Source organism: Corythoichthys intestinalis, chromosome 12, assembly GCF_030265065.1.
Source record: "Corythoichthys intestinalis isolate RoL2023-P3 chromosome 12, ASM3026506v1, whole genome shotgun sequence".
Classification (NCBI taxonomy): domain Eukaryota; kingdom Metazoa; phylum Chordata; class Actinopteri; order Syngnathiformes; family Syngnathidae; genus Corythoichthys; species Corythoichthys intestinalis.
This window is the reverse complement of record NC_080406.1, coordinates 50,280,987-50,298,346: the sequence shown is the minus strand read 5'-3', so window position 1 is coordinate 50,298,346 and position 17,360 is coordinate 50,280,987. Positions and strand designations below refer to the sequence as shown.

The 17,360-nt window shown below is 39.2% G+C and overlaps 2 protein-coding genes across 5 annotated transcripts in view; one reads left to right on the top strand and one right to left on the bottom strand.

Annotated features, from left to right (window-relative positions):
- ifngr2 (interferon gamma receptor 2) overlaps positions 1 to 7,731 on the top strand; it is a 30,704-nt gene extending 22,973 nt beyond the window's left edge. For both annotated transcript variants that reach the window (XM_057853195.1, XM_057853194.1), the window contains exons 6-7: positions 2,913 to 3,055; positions 5,845 to 7,731. In XM_057853195.1, coding sequence (XP_057709178.1) covers positions 2,913 to 3,055; positions 5,845 to 5,946 — 245 coding nt within the window. In that variant the 3' untranslated portion in view covers positions 5,947 to 7,731. The remainder of the gene's footprint in view (positions 1 to 2,912; positions 3,056 to 5,844) is intronic.
- A 4,543-nt stretch (positions 7,732 to 12,274) lies between these two features.
- Positions 12,275 to 17,360, bottom strand: part of LOC130927405 (ribosomal RNA processing protein 1 homolog A-like) — a 35,050-nt gene continuing 29,964 nt past the window's right edge. For all 3 annotated transcript variants that reach the window (XM_057853210.1, XM_057853211.1, XM_057853212.1), the window contains exon 16: positions 12,275 to 13,546. In XM_057853210.1, coding sequence (XP_057709193.1) covers positions 13,329 to 13,546 — 218 coding nt within the window. In that variant the 3' untranslated portion in view covers positions 12,275 to 13,328. The remainder of the gene's footprint in view (positions 13,547 to 17,360) is intronic.

Genomic DNA, 17,360 nt, shown 5'->3' with positions numbered 1-17,360 from the left:
AACATAACAATGATCCGAAGCACACAGCCAAGCTAACCAAGCAGTGGCCGCGTAAAGAGTATATCAAGGTTCTGGAGTGGCCTAGCCATTCTCCAAACCTCAATCCAATAGAAAATCTTTGGATGGAGCTGAAACTCTCAACTCTCTCAACAACAGCCCCAGAGAGATCTGGAGAAGATTTGTGTGGAGGACTAGGCCAAAATCCCTGTTCCCATATGTGAAAACCTGGTGAAGAACTACAGAAAGCGTCAGACCTATGTAAGCATTAAATATTACCACTGATTTTCTCATGGGTACAAATACTTAAAACCCAGTAAATTACAAATAAATTATTTTTAAAGATCATACAATGTGAGTTCCAGATTTTTTTCAGCTTATGTCTCTATGAGTTGAAATGCATCTATGATTGAAATTTCAGACCTGTACCTATTTCTAAGTGGGTGAACTTGCAAAATCACAAGGGGTGCAAATACTTCAGCTCCTCTCGGTACATAAAACAACATACAAAATCACAGAGGAATAGAACTATTAACGAATAATAATAAAAGTGCATAAAATACTTTATGCTTATATATTATTATTATTATCTACATATCATTATTATTACCTTTTTAATATTGTTCAAGCTGAACATTGCTGTATTTTGTTCACTTTTGAACAGTTCAAAGTGCCTGGTTGTAGCTTCAGCCTTTCGCATGGCTGAAGCACAACCAATGTGCCTGCAGATCACCCCCGTGTTCTTAATGTTCTTTGAGTAAAGAACCAATTTTCAACACAATTGGCCAAAAGGTTTCAAAGCTCCATGGCGCTTAATTTGGGCATCGCGTCCACAGAATAAATCTTAATCTAGGCCAAGTTGGTCAATGTTTGAGATTCTGCCTGAAGGAGATAGTACCTTTTCTTGTAGGCACCGACTAATTGTTTGCATTATTCTAACACACTTAATTTAATCAATCGGGGAATAGTATCTTTTTTCGTATTCACTGTCTTGACTGTTTGTATTACTGTAACACACCCAATATAAAATAAATAGCACTTATACCATAGTTTAAGGAAACTAAGCAGAACATACGACATTAAGATACATGACGCTTTCTTATCACGGAAGCCCAATGTGTGCGTCATTATTGACTGAGCAAGTTTGACGGTGACAAGCCGACATCTGCACCACCAACTCTCGCAATCAGTTCTCCCGGACAGTCCACAAAATATGGCGGGACGCCCTGTCCCAACACAAGGAACACCGGAGAACACCCGATATTCAATTCATAACACGACTGATAAAGACTCCAAGAGCCCCTTTTGACGCTAAGGTGGCAAAATCCACAACCATCATTGTCCTAACAACAGTAACTCCTGAATCCTCCTGTCCAATCCACAAACAGACAGTAATCCCAAATAGAGCTGTCCCGACTAGTCGACATAGTCGACGTCATCGATGACGTAAATCCGGTTAATGAAGGGTTAAAAAAATATATGCGTGGAAGGTTAGAATGTCGGATGCTCTGTTTGCAGGCGGGGAAAGCGGCACAAAGCCAAAAAAAGCGCACCAGAGTGTCCAAAACATTGCCTTATTTCAAAGAAACAATGGAGAGTACACTCTTCTGTCCTGTCTCTTCAATGCCAAGCTTGGCTGCACGTCGGCCGTGAATAAACACCTTAAGCGCCTTCACGCAGTTTGTAATTTTTTTTTTTTTTCATTTTTTGTACACCAGAGGGTGCTGTCGCCTTACTAAATAATAATGTTTCATTGACAATGGGCCTTATAAGTGCTATTAGTATTGTTCTTAATGCTAATTGAAAGGTTTATTTCATGTTATGGTTTATTTTATGGTATAGAAAATTATATATGGTTAAAAGGTCATGAATATATACAGTATATACAGTGATTGCACTCAAGGGAGAGATTGTCAATGATAAGGTAATAAATTAAGGTAAAGGCAATTCATATAGGCAATTCATTGATATATAAATAAGGTTTAAAAGGAAAAAGGTGAAAAGTTTTTGTTAATTTCTAATTGTGTTGCTTTATTTGTGTGCACCGTAGCTCTTACAGTGTGTTTACATCAAGGATGGAATAAAAGTTGTAAACCATCAGTTTAAGAGACCATCTTTTCAATCGGGATGCTACACTAGTTAATTCTATCAGCATTTGAACTCATTGTTTATTTGTGATTTATTATTGTTGTTTACGTGTTTATTTATACTTTAATAAATAATTTGAGTGTTCCAATATGTTTTTTGTGAATTGATAAGCGTCAACAAAAATTTCATTGCTAAATTAGTTTAAAAAAAAAAAAAAATTTTTTTTTTTAATTATTAGATTAGTCGACTAATCGTAAAAATAGTCGGCTGACTAATCGGGAGAAAATTAGTCGTTTGGGACAGCCCTAATCCCAAACACACCCTTCTTCCTGCCCACGGCCCGCCTCGCGAGAGCCTTCAAAAGACTCAATGTTTAACAAAGCGGTGTCATTTTTTCTCGGGAACCTTTTGTTGACGTGTGATAGGGTGACGTTGCCTCCCCGCCTGAGTATTTCTGTTTTGTCTTGCCGTTTTGATCGCTGTCGACCTGAATAAATTATCAACTTGTTTTCGGTGAGCCTTCTTTAAACCTTTCAAAATGGAGTCAGTACAAAGGGTTAAGACCAAGGTGAACGCGCGGAGTTTGGCTTTCTGGCCGGATTGTCGGGGTCTCGCCGGCTCGGGTCGTTGGAGCTGCGCCAGTGTGGGTCCGGTTCGGCTGGCACAACTCCGGCGGTCTGGCTAGAAGCTCAGATTCTGTCATGCCGTAGTTCTGTTTTTAAAAATATTAAAAAAGTTGAGTGTAGAAAGAAGTGAAATTACTTGTACTCATTTTTTAAAAATGACAAAATGCTAACAGATTGCCTCCATTTTTGTGTTTTTGTCAGGTCCACCCACAAAGCAAACGGAGATAACTGTGGCCGTTGTGATTGTGCTCGCTATTCTAACACTACTCATTGTGTATGTCCTGCTCTATCAGAGGAAGAGAATCAAAGGGTGGCTGCAAACGCCATACAAGATACCAGTCCCTGTGAGTAGGGGTGGGATCGTCTTGGTACCTCACGATATGATACAATTTTCAATACAAAGCTCACGATAATGATGATCTCACGATGTGTCGATTAAACGATTGTCGATACATTGGTCATGAAATCATTCTTGGATGTTCTAAAAAACAGCTGTCTTTTCTGTTTATTAATCTTCATTTTTCTGCGGGAAATTTATCACTAGTAGATGTCCAATCCATTTGAATTGAGAGGGCGGAAACTAATGTTCTTTGGCTGCCACCCCTCCCACTCCAAACGGATTGGACATCTATAGCGGTCACTGGCAAGCAATACATTTAATTTGGGGGCGTTTCAGTTCATTTGCTGTTGATTTTCAGTCACTTCCTGTTGATTTGGGGGCATTGACAGGTCACTTCGTTTTGGTTTTGGGTTATAGAACAGAAAGTGACCTGGGAATCTACCTAAATGAATAGGCAGGGACTTATCCTCAACTGGAAGTGACCTGTAAATACTCTAAAATGAACAAAAAGTGAGCTTTAAACGCCCACAAAATCGGAAAGACTGGCAGCGAATGCTCTGCTTTCGAACGATCGAACTTTCATTCACCCCTCCCAGTCTAAATGGATTGGGCGTCTAGGGCCTTTAATGGCAGCCATAGAGTTAACAGAGACACGGACATGGTGAAAGATTTTGGTAGCAACATGTTAGTTCCGTATTAATTAGTTAATTAATTTTTAAACATTGACACCTTTTTAAAACTATATCTCGATTCTTGGCACGAGCATATCGATAATCTTTTGGGGTACAAAGTATCACATTACAGGTACCGTAATTTTTGGACTATAAGCCGCTACATTTTCCCCTCATTTTGAATCCTGCGGTTTATAGTCCAGTGCGGCTTATTTGTTGATTTATTTGGGTTAATAGACAGCACTTTATTTGACAGCGCTGTCATAACACTGCCATAAGGCTGAATGAAAATGAATGCTTATGCCGGATATCATTAAGTGTCATCCGGCAAATTATGTCACTAACTCCACTTTTGTCCAGCTCGGATCTTTTACATCCATCCAAAATTGAGATAATTGGCCGGACGACACAAAATGACATCTGTCATGAGCATTCATTAATGCTCATGGCAGCGTCATGTCATAATCATGATGGTCTTATGACAGTCTTATGGAGCCACTGTCAAATAAAGTGTTACTAAATACCATAACTAGAAATTAATGAAACAAGTGGAACAGTAACTGAAGAAATAATTAGCACAGAGCATGAATTTTGATTGTTATTTACATCTGTAGCGCTGCCATGCATGCTAGGAGGCATGTTGGACGACAAATGTGTTGACAGCAGGTGGCCGCAGAGGTTGACTGTTTCCCAAGGGAGCAGTGATGGCGGAATGAAGCTTCTTCAAGCAATGAACCTGTGCAGCCAATTGGTTCAAAGCTTCATGGTAGTCCATTTGGTCTCATGATGCCACTGTCAAATAAAGTGCTAGCGGTTAATATCTTGGTGTAAAAACCTCATAATGCAGTAAGGACAGCTGCGGCTTATAGTCCAGTGCGGCTTATATATGAACAAATGCCGTTTTCATCTCAAATTTGGTTTTCTCCGTGCGTGCCTCCCAAACAGCTTGTTGGCGTGTAGACAGCACCTCAATACCACTGTGAAATATGGGGGTGGGTCAGGTGATGCTGTGTTGCAGGCACGCACGGAGAAAACCTTTCCTCACTCACAATCATAAACGCAAACGTCTGGAGTTCGCCAAGCAGTATTGGGGCTTCAACTGGGACCGTGTGCTTTGGTCAGATGAGACCAAGATTGAGCTTTTTGGCAACAAACACTCTAAGTGGTTCTGGCGTGCCACGAAAGATGCGCATGCTGAAAAGCACCTCAAACCCACTGTGAAGTATGGGGGTGGGTCAGTGATGCTGTGGGGCTGTTTTGCTTCCAAAGGCCCTGGGAATCTTGTTAGGGTGCATGGCATCATGAATGCTTTGAAATACCAGGACATTTTATATCAAAATCTGTTGCCCTCTGCCCGAAAGCTGAAGATTGGTCGTCACTGGGTCTTTCAGCAAGACAATGACCTTAAACATATGGCCAAATCTACACAGAAATGGTTCACCAGACACAAAATCAAGCTCCTCCCATGGCCATTTCAGTCCCCAGACCTCAACCCCATTGAAAACCTGTGGGGTGAGCTGAAGAGGAGAGGACCCAGGTATCTGGATGATTTAGAGAGAGATTCTGCAAAGAGGAATGGCTGAAGATCCCTCTTTCTGTCTTTTCCCATCTTGTAAAACATTATAGAAGAAGATTAGGTGCTGTTTTGTCTGCAAAAGGGGGTTGTACAAAGTATTAACACCAGGGGTGCTAATAATTTTGACACACATTATTTGATGTCAAATAATTATTTCTTTACGTGGGATTTTTTCCCCACTGAATAAATGCACTTGTATTGAAGGTTGGATTTTTCTTTTTTTCCCATTAAGGTCCCATATTATTTAAAAAATATATATATACAGTATATATTAGACGCGAAAAAACAAATAATTACATCCAATAATTTTGGATGGCACTGTAACTTTTAGTATGTGTGGGTTTTGTGCCCTGAAATTGGCTGGCCAACAGTTCAGGGTGTACCCTGCCTCCTCTTAGTTACCCTACTCTTTTCATTAGGATTACCAGTCAGAAACAGAGTAATGTTTTTTGGCAATCATAGAAGCACACAGTGTGAAAATTTGTCTTTCTGTTCGGCCTTGTGGAGTTTAGTACAATAAAATGTCATGTTGTTGTTGTCCCATAGGTATTATTTGAAGGACGTGAACCGTCTCTAATTCCAATCTCCAGCAAAAGCCCGACTGAGGATATCTGTGATATTACAAGGATGGAGTTACGAGGATCGTGAAAAATGCTTTTTTTCCACTTGCCAATTTATACCTGCTGCATGATGATCAGTTGCATAAGTTTCTTCAAATGAATGACCTATGTGTTAAGAAATGTACTACCATCACATTTTGCAAAACCGTTGAATGCATACTTCCCCTTAAAAACGGAATCGTCTGGCGAGCTTTTCCTTATGATCATCAAACTCGAAAATTGTGTCTTATTTGTAGAACGAACGAATACTGGTATGGTGCTTTGCAAGAATATGCAGGGAAACGCATTTTGAGCTGACGTAACAATGAGAATACAAAATCCCACTCATTGGGCGAGTTACTGCCGCTAACGAAGACAACATAAGAATGGGAGATACGAGGTTTGAGTGAAGCGAGAGTAAAAACCATGATCTTTTTTTTTTTTTGCTCCCCTCTGTGTACTCCATTTTCACTAATTCTATTATATTTTTGTGTTCTGTCATATTCATTATATTTAGAGTGGTCATTTGTGAAAATGTTATTGCTGAGTGTTTTTGAATGAACCTAAACAGTTTAAAAAATAATAACCTGAGAGTTAAAGGCTCAAGACCTTAAGGATTAAATTATAGAATTTTAAATTCAGCTGGACGGATTTAATTCTTGTGTATTTAGTATTAAAAAATACATTGCTGATAATTGTTTTTCCATGTGCTTATATAACTTAAATGTGTACCTAATTAATTCCGCATGGGTTCGGAGATATGTGCCGTTTTGGGGGATGGGGCGTGGTTTTCATCTTGGTTTAAAAAAATTTATTTTTAATATTTTTTTTCTCTGTTTTGTTTTCGGGTTGGTTGTTCTGTTTGGTTTGATGTATTAAAATAAACGTTAAGGGGGATTTGATGAACTGATGATGGCCACATCTACTGCTGATTGTCTCTTTAATGTGGATTGTCCCACTTGCTTCTGATCCCCGAAAAATAAATAATAATCGATACGCCTTATATATGGATAAACATTTGTTAGTCATGGCCAATGTTCCTCTAATTTTTCAACAGACACACAAGCTCCCTGAGCACACTGCGGACCACTGTGAGCAACATCAGCTGTGCACGCTGTGGCCACACAACAGTATCATGCCTGTTCAAAACCACTGATCATAGCAAGTTACATGGCTTATTAAAAGAATGAAATTAGAGCAGCAAGTTTCATTTCAATCGTTTACTTTTAGTCCACTTAAAATGAAAAAGACAAAAATCTCATTGATTCATGAGATGTGTACTATGTTATACGTGAGAGTCCTGCTTTGGGCTGGGTAAGTACCAGTTGTGGCATGGGTGAGTTATGTAAAACATAATGAACAACCACAATGGGAATATATCAAATTCCCATATTGTTCAGACAATAAAGACACATTTTTAAAAATTCCAGGGGTGCCAATAATTTTGTCCATGACTGTATATGAAAAGTTTTAAAATAGGCCATTCTTTAGATGGTGTGCCTTATAGTGGTGAAAATACGGAATTATAATTTTAAAAACATTACTTTTCACATACAAAGAAGCGTGACAGTTTTCAGGCTGGCCGGCTCTAACAATGAGGTGTCATATTTTTTTTTCAGGGAGTTGGTAACCCTACGTCGGGTCAAAATGGATTGCATGTCTAGCGTTGTCATTGCTATTGAACATTGAAAGACAAGCTTAGCCAATACTCGTTTAAATCAGTTGGTACGCCTATTGTTGTCAATGCGTTAAATGCTCATGCTGTATGTTTTTTTTAAATCCTGTATTTATTTTGGGCAACAATGTTCAATAAATGGTTGACTTTTCTGAAGTGTCACTGTTATTTGAGCCTGCCAACCATCTCAGACGTGGACAATATATATGGCCGGGACGTACTTTTCCACCAGAGTGCTCCAACAACTGGCCCGTTGGGGCCAGTAAAAATAACTTCTTTTTTAATCGACGCATTATTTCCCATTAATTTCCAGTGGCTCTGTGTTTTGATGACGTTTAGCTATCCCGAACAAAGATAACTTTAGTCTACGCATCCAGCTGTTGCTCTCCGTGATGCGTAAACACTCTCTCGCATGAATGCATGCAACGTGATTACCACTGCTGATTGTCAGTATCTCCGTACCCACCTAATGTTCTACTACAAGACATGTTTTGTGAAACCCCCAGCACCTGGCTAAGCAAAAAAATGACCACACAAGAAAGAGTCACTGGAGGAATTGAGGGAAAGCGAAATCCAATATGAAAAGAAAAGGTGGTGAGACTGCTGGAATTTACTCAGCTACGATGAGACAAGAAACAAGGTTTACTGTGAGGTGTGTTGGTCAATACCCACATATACAGACAAGTAAATTAGAGGAAAGCTAACGAGTATGAAACCTATGGTGTGAACATAACGTGATAATTTATCCGCGTGACGAAAAAGAGAAAATAGAGTTACAACGACGGTCTAGCTTGAAAATCGTTAGCCATTATTGCCTTAGTCATCTCTTTAACTTCTAAATTGTTGCAATGACAACCGAGCCAGGGGAAGACAGGAAAACTGCCCAGGCAGGGGGCTCTCCGTGGGCCCGCTTCCCTCTGGAGCTCCCAAGAATAAATGTTGGCTATACTGGAGTGATTATGGAATTGTAATAGGATTATTTGCATTAGATTTGTTTTCACACCGTTTTGCTGGACATTCCATTAAATCTACCTGAAACAAATTGTTCTTTTTCATGATTATTGGGATCAATAACTGATGCGATGATCTGGGCCAGTTGATTTAATAGTGTGGCCAGTGAACTTCAAAAGCTAATTGCTCTTATTGTCTACCATTGCATCTGTTGGTCAAACAGTTGGTCTCATGAGCCGAAACAAACAAATTTCACACATGTATAGAGGAAAACTCAGACAAGACTGAAAAAGCAGCTTCTGCTCTTGCACCCCTCTTTAAAATAAACTTCTGTATTTTAAGCCAAAAGAACAGTTGTTTGATAAAGCAATATGCTGCCATAGCAGATTCATGGCGCACTAAGCCCCCAAACTATTTTTAATCTATCCGTTTTACCCTGGAAACCCCCGTTTACGAACGTCATGCAACCGCTTTTGTTTCAACCTAGCCATAAAAAGAACGTAAGTGTTGAAATATTTTGTATTCATAAATGTGTCCTCAGTTATTGTAGAAATAATGTTCCTATTGCGTGTTATTATTGACATCTTTTCGCCACAATATGGCAGGATGGAACTTAATTGTCTAAAGTGCTATTTATATTTTATTTCACTTTGATTACTTTGATTTGTGGGATTGCCTGTGAAGAAAGCATAAGAGTGGATGCATCCTTATGTCGGTGGAAATTAAACACGCGAGTTTTGACTGAAAGAAAACTTATTCTCCATCAATTATTCCTACGTATGTAATGTTGCGCTGCAACCACCTCAACAGCAAGTAATTATTGTTCTTATTCAAATGGTCATTTTTAGCTTAGAATCATTAATTGATGTCTAATATTAAAGAAAAAAAAAAGACAAAAATTATTCACTCGCATATTTTAGTTTTAAACAAATTACGTCACAATGAAAAAATGGTGTCTGTAAAAGTCACGATAGCTACCTCATAACTATCGCTTAATTGTATATTTTTGTTAGTCACATTTTCTCCGATATGTTAGATGATAAATTGATCCAAACAAAGAAAAATTGACAAAAAAAAGTTTAAAAGAGTAAATATATGAAAAAGAAAATCTCGACCACTCCTTGATGTCTGCGATTTCTGCATCGCGACCCTTGTTATATGACCATGTTTCACCCAAAAATCCAGCTGTGGCCATTCACAGCTGTGTCTTGACTCTCAGTGATACATGCTACGTGGAGTTTTTCGATCGAAACAAGGTAAGTATGCGATAATATCTCATTAAAGTCGTGGTGTCTTTAATTCTGCTCTTTCATGCTCTCACCTCCAGATAGGGTTTCGCTCTTTAATTTTTTTCTAAAAATGCCCTCCTGTTCAAAAATTTCCCTCCAGAAAATTGAGATTTTAAGCTTTCCAATGATGCATCACACATACAGTGGGGAGAACAAGTATTTGATACACTGCCGATTTTGCAGGTTTTCCCACTTGCAAAGCATGTAGAGGTCTGTAATTTGTATCATAATTTCTCTTCAACTGTGAGGGACGGAATCTAATACAAAAAAACAGAAAATCACTTTGTATGATTTTTAAACAATAAATTTGCATTTAACTGCATGAAATAAGCATTTGATACATCACAAAAATCGAACTTATTATTTGGTACAGAAACCTTTGTTTGCTATTACAGATACCAAACGTTTCCTGTAGTCCTTGACAAGGTTTGCACACACTGCAGCAGGGATTTTGGCCCACTCCTCCTTGCAGATCTTCTCCAGAGCCTTCAGGTTTCGGGGCTGCTGCCGGGCAACACGGACTTTCAGCTCCCTCCATAGATTTTCTATCGGGTTCAGATCTGGTGACTGGCTAGGCCACTCCAGGACCTTAAGATGCTTCTTACGGAACCACTCTTTAGTTGCCTTGGCTGTGTGCTTTGGGTCGTTGTCATGCTGGAAGACCCAGCCACGACCCATCTTCAGGGCTCTCACTGAAGGAAGGAGGTTGTCATCCAAGATCTGGCGATACATAGCCCCATCCATCCTCCCCTCAATACGGTGCAGTCGTCCTGTACCCTTGGCAGAGAAGCAGCCCCAAAAAATGGATGTTTCCTCCTCCATGTTTCACGGTTGGGATGGTGTTCTTGGGGTTGTACTCATCCTTCTTTTTCCTCCAAACACAACGAGCCGAGTTTAGACCAAAAAGTTCCATTTTGGTCTCATCCGACCATATGACCTTCTCCCATTGCTTCTCTGGATCATCCAGATGGTCAGTGGCAAACTTCAGACATGTCTGGACATGCACTGGCTTCAGCAGCGGGACCTTGCGTGCGCTGTAGGATTTTAATCCATGACGGCGTAATGTGTTTCCGATGGTTTTCTTCGAGACTGTGGTTCCAGCTCTCTTCAGGTCATTGACCAGGTCCTGCCGTGTAGTTCTGGGCTGATCCCTCACCTTCCTCATGATCAGTGATGCCCCACGAGGTGAGATCTTGCATGGAGCCCCAGAACGAGGCAGATTGACCGTCAACTTGAACTTCCATTTTCTAATTATTGCTCCAACAGTTGTTCCCTTCTCACCAAGCTGCTTGCTTATTTTCCTGTAGCCCATCCCAGCCTTGTGCAGGTCTATTATTTTATCCCTGATGTCCTTACACAGCTCTTTGGTCTTGGCCATTGTGGAGAGGTTGGAGTTTGTTTGTTTGACCATGTGAACAGGTGTCTTTTATACAGGTAACTAGTTCAAACAGGTGCAGTTACTTCCGGTAATGAGTGGAGAACAGGAGGGGTTCTTAAAAAAGAACTAAGAGCCGAAATATTTACTAGTTGGTAATGTATCAAATACTTATTTCATGCAGTTAAATACAAATTTATTATTTAAAATTATTAGGGCTGTCAAACGATTAAAATATTTAATCGAGTTAATTACAGCTTAAAAATTAATTAATCGTAATTAATCGCAATTCAAACCATCTATAAAATATGTCATATTTTTCTGTAAATTATTGTTGGAATGGAAAGATAAGACACAAGATGGATATATACATTCAACATACAGTACATAAGGACTATTTGTTTATTATAACAATAAATCAACAAGATGGCATTAACATTATTAACATTCTGTTAAAGTGATCCATGGATAGAAAGACTTGTAGTTCTTAGAAGAAAAATGTTAGTACAAGTTAGAGAAATTTTATAGTAAAACCCCTTAATGTTTTCGTTTTAATAAAATTTGTAAAATTTTCAATCAAAAAATAAACTAGTAGCCCGCCATTGTTGATGTCAATAATTACTTACACAATGCTCACGGATGCTGAAGCCTATAAAATCAGTCGCACCCAAGCGCCAGCAGAGGGCGGCAAAACTCCATAAAACACAACAAGTGAGCGTTTCACTGTGTACTGTCATTTAAATCTCTCTGAGTAGGGCATCTGCGTTAATTGCGTCAAATATTTTAACGTGATTAATTAAAAAAATTAACACCCGTTAACGCGATAATTTTGACTGCCCTAAAAATTATACAATGTGATTTTCTGGATTTTTGTATTGGATTCCGCCCCTCACAGTTGAAGAGAACTTATGATACAAATTACAGACCTCTACATGGCTTGCAAGTGGGAAAACCAGCAAAATCGGCAGTGTATTAAATACTTGTTCTCCCCACTGTACATATCGGACAATTTTGAAAGTTGGCCAAATTGGGGGTCTCAGAGCAGAACTTCAAGTCACCCGTTTTCCGCCATAAGCATAAGAAGGGCAAAAGAAAAATAATATTTTATTGACAGCTGAGCAGACTCCAGTTTCAAATTCAAATGCAAATTCAGAGATCAAGTCCAATTCTAAAAATTCGGAGGTGACTTCCCCTGAATTTGAAATCTAGGAAAATTCTGGTTTAAAACAGACGATCTGAAAAGGTTCAAATCAAGCAGAGTAGGTCAACTTCGAGCTTAACTTGTGCATGGCCACAGCAAAAACCTAACATCATCACAGGTGCCCAGATATAAGCATGGAAACAACGGCGTAAGAAGCAATTGATACACTAGTGAATGCTGAAGTTTGCTTATTGATGCACGGACATTCATCAGGGGATTAAAAAATGAATAGTACACATACAGTCAGAGATGTAAATATAGCAGTTGGTCCATGGGAAATCATTCTTTTACGAAGCGTAACAAATTTCATGCCAGACAATCTTTTTCATGGATGTGACAGGGTTGCTTTAATGTTTTTTTCCCACAAAATATGTCAGTACAACAAACTGAATAGAAAAATTTCCCGTGCCCTTAAAACTGATTTACGATGGATAGATCTTAATTATAAGGCCGTTTGTTGACCCATCACTTATAAAATACTCATTCTTCCGACCAACAGGCATCTTCCCGGCCAGTCTTCGGAATAAAGCCCGACTGTTTTCAGTGAGTTGTACAATATGACCCCCGCGTAGGTAAGATGTTAAATCACTCATTGGTAAGTGTAGAAAAGTTTCCCATTTTGTCATCGTAATATTAAAAGCTCAAACATGGTGATTTCTAAAAAAAAATAAAATAAAATGAATTGAAAAATTATAATCTGATATATGTGATTTCCATTCAGCACTATAATGTGTAACAATGGAACAGAGTTGTACAGTCCTTGGAACAAGGAACAATGATGCAGACTAAAATAATGTGGACCGGCTGATCCACTGACATACAGAGGGGAAAAAAAAAAAAATCAAAAATACCTCTTCATCTAATGTAAAGGGGGTCTCAAGTTTTAAGTTTGATAAAATAAGACATTTACATTGTATCTAATGTAATCAAGTGTACAATTTCAAAAAAAGTCTGCCGCAGTTGGACGTCTTCCAGGTGTGCTTTTTGGAGTTCTCGAACCCTTTTTCCTGCCAGCCGTGGGAGTCTTCTTGATGCGGGTGAAGAGCGGCGTAGGAGAAGACTTTAGGACCCCGGATTTGGGCTTTTGTTTTGGGTCAAAAGGCACTTTTGATGGACCCTCTGGACTAAGTAACAGGCTGCGATCATTCTTCCTGAATTCTGTAACAAAAAAACAATCAGCAACAGTGGTGGATGAAGTACTCACTTTTTTTCCTGTATTATGGGATATTTAAACCAAAAGATTTTAACCGGTAACACTTTGACAGTGGCATCGTATGACGGTTATAAGACCAAATGAACCACAATAAAGCTTTGAATCCAATTGGCTGCAAGCTTCATTGCTTCAAGAAGCTTCATTTGGCCATCACTGCTCCCTTGGGGGATAGTCAACATCTGCTGCCACCTACTGTCAACACTGTTGTTGTCCAACATGCCTCCTAGCATGCATTACAGCGCTACAGATGTAAATAAAATCAAAATTCAAGTTCTGTGGTAATTATTTCAGTTACTGTTCTAGTTGTTTCATTAATTGCTAGTTATGACATTTGGTAACACGTTATTTGACAGTGGTGCCATAAGACTCATTAGACAATCATAATTATGACATGACACTGTCATGAGCATTGATGAATGCCTATAACAGATGTCATTTAATGTTATCCGGCAAATTTTCTCACTTTTGAATGGCCGTAAAAAATCCGAGTTGGACAAATGGAGTTGGTGACGCGGTCAAATAAAATATCAACAATTAAGCCAAATAAATCAACAAAGAAGCCAAACTGGACTATCGGCCACAGGATTCAAAATGGAGAAAAGTAGCGGCTTGTAGTCCGAAAATTACGGTAAGTACAAGTAATAAGAAAAAAATTACTCGAGTACTTGCTTTAAAATTTATAAGTATTTTCTCCTGATGCAAAAATGTAATATTTGTGTATACGAATAAACAAAAATGTAATATTTGTGTATACGAATATTACATTTTTGCATCGGCTTGTAAAGTACAGAGTGGGGCAAATAAGTCTTTAGTCAACCACTAATTGTGCAAGTTCTCCCACTTGAAAATATTAGAGAGGCCTGTAATTGTCAACATGGTTCAACCTCAACCACGAGAGAAAGAATTTGAAGAAAAAAACAAACAAAAAAAAAAATCACATTGTTTGATTTTTAAAGAATTTGCAAATCATGGTGGAAAATAAGTATTTGGTCAATACCAAAAGTTCATCTCAATACTTTGTTATGTACCCTTTGTTGGCAATAACGGAGGCCAAACGTTTTCTGTAACTCTTCACAAGCTTTCACATACTGTTGCTGGGATTTTGGCCCATTCCTCCATGCAGATCTCCTCTAGAGCAGTGATGTTTTGGGGCTGTCGTTGGGCAACACGGACTTTCAACTCCCTCTGCATATTTTCTATGGGGTTGAGACCTGGAGACTGGCTAAGCCACTCCAGGACCTTGAAATGCTTCTTACGAAGCCACTCCTTTGTTGCCCTGGCTGTGTGTTTGCATCCTTGTCATGCTGAAAGACCCAGTGTTGAGATGATTATCAGGGTTTGATTGATTAAATGTTTGCTTGGTTGGTTGATTGAATATTTGCTTGTGCTCATATATACCATAAATAATACATATTGCCATATATATTTTTACTTATATATTTGCTTGTGCTCATATATACCATGAATAACACATATTGCCATATTTTTCTTACGTATATAAACCGGTAAATGATTATTGCTTGCTATACCAGGTTGTAGTATAATGCTTAAGTGTTACAAAGAGTAAAAAAGCGTCGGGGTGACAACTGTTTTGCTTCATGGCCGCATCATTGCGTAACTAGACCTTCCGAGGCATCCTCAGCACCTGGCGTCTGGACTTTCGGTCTAGACCTTCGAGGACAATTTTCCATCCGAGGACATCTTCCATGGCCACAGCGTTGCATAACTGAAGTGTCTGGATTATTTTGACTGTTTATATGATTATTTTGACTGTTTACATGTTTGTTTACATAAGCTCTTGCTTCCACACGTTGTATTCACTTAGTTCCACCTACATGCACACACATATCCAATCGAAAACCACATGGGTGTCGCCAGCTTGCTTTCCCCTTCCCTCAGGAAGACATCCATCTTGTTCAGGGAAAACCCCTAAATAAAATACCAAGGAGGTTTTTTGTCCTTTAGATCAATTTTGGTGACTCACGAGTCACATTGTTCTCCTTGGCCAAGAAAACGGAGTGTCTTCTCTCCTTATTTTAGGGGAATTTTACAATGTCTACCTAAGGATCTATTTTTGAACTTGACACCCAGCCATGTCTCATCTTCAATGCCCTTGCTGATTGAATGAGATTTTCGCTCAAAATCTCTCGATACATGGCCCCATTCATTCTTTCCTTTACACAGATCAGTCGTCCTGGTCCCTTTGCAGAAAAACAGCCCCAAAGCATGCTGTTTCCACCCCCATGCTTTACAGTGGGTATGGTGCAATTCAGTATTCTTTTTCCTCCAAACAAGAGAACCTGTGTTTCTACACAAAAGTTCTATTTTGGTTTCATCTGACCATAACACATTCTCACAGCCCTCTTCTGGATCATGTTGAAAGTCCGTGTTGCCCAACGACAGCCCCAGAACATCATTGCTCTAGAGGAGATCTACATGGATGAATGGGCCAAAATACCAGCAACAGAGTGTGAAAAGCTTGTGAAGAGTTACAGAAAACGTTTGGCCTCCATTATTGCCAACAAAGGGTACATAACAAAGTATTGAGATGAACTTTTGGTACAGACCAAATACTTACAGTATTTTCCACCATGATTTGCAAATAAATTATTTAAAAATCAAACAATGTGATTTTCTGTTTTTTTTTCCCACATTCTGTCTCTCATGGTTGAGGTTTAACCATGTTGACAATTACAGGCCTCTCTAATATTTTCAAGTGGGAGAACTTGCACAATTAGTGGTTGACTAAATACTTATTTGCCCCACTGTATGTAGGTAAAATATACTAGTCCTTCTAAAAAAATTTGCATATTGTGATAAAGTTCATTATTTTCTGTAATGTACTGATAAACAGACTTTCATATATTTTAGATGCATTACACACAACTGAAGTAGTTCAAGTCTTTTACTGTTTTAATATTGATGATTTTGGCAAATAAGTCAAGAAAAAACAAAAAATCCCTATCTAAAAAATTAGCATATTTCATCCGACCAATACAAAAAAAGTGTTTTTTAATACAAAAAAAGTCAACCATCAATTAATTATGTCAGCTATGCACTCAATACTTGGTCGGGAATCATTTTGCAGAAATGACTGCTTCAATGCGGCGTGGAATGGAGGCAATCAGCCTGTGGCACTGCTGAGGTGTTATGGAGGCCCAGGACGCTTCGAAAGCGGCCTTTAAGCTCATCCACAGTGTTGGGTCTGGTGTCTTTCAACTCTTCACAATGTCCCACGGATTCTCTATTGGGTTCAGGTCAGGAGTGTTGGCAGGCCAATTGAGCACAGTAATGCCATGGTCAGTAAACCATTTACCCGTGGTTTTGGTACTGTGAGCAGGTGCCAGGTCGTGCTAAAAAATGAATCTTCATTCATAAAGCTTTTCAGCAGATGGAAGCATGAAGTGCTCCAAAATCTCCTGCTAGCTAGCTGCATTGACCATGCCCTTGATAAAACACAGTAGACCAACACCAGCGGCTGACATGGCACTTTTTGGCATTTCCTTTTCCCCAGTCTTCCTCCAAACTCTGGCACCTTGACTTCCGAATGACATGCAAAATTTGCTTTTATCTGAAAAAAAGTACTTTGACCACTGAGCAACAGTCCAGTGCTGCATCTCTGTAGCCCAGGTCAGGCGCTTCTGCCGCTGTTTCAGGTTCAAAAGTGGCTTGACCTGGGGAATGAGGCACCTGTAGCCCATTTCCACCACACGCATGTGCACGGTGGCTCTGGATGTTTCTCCTCCAGACCCAGCCCAC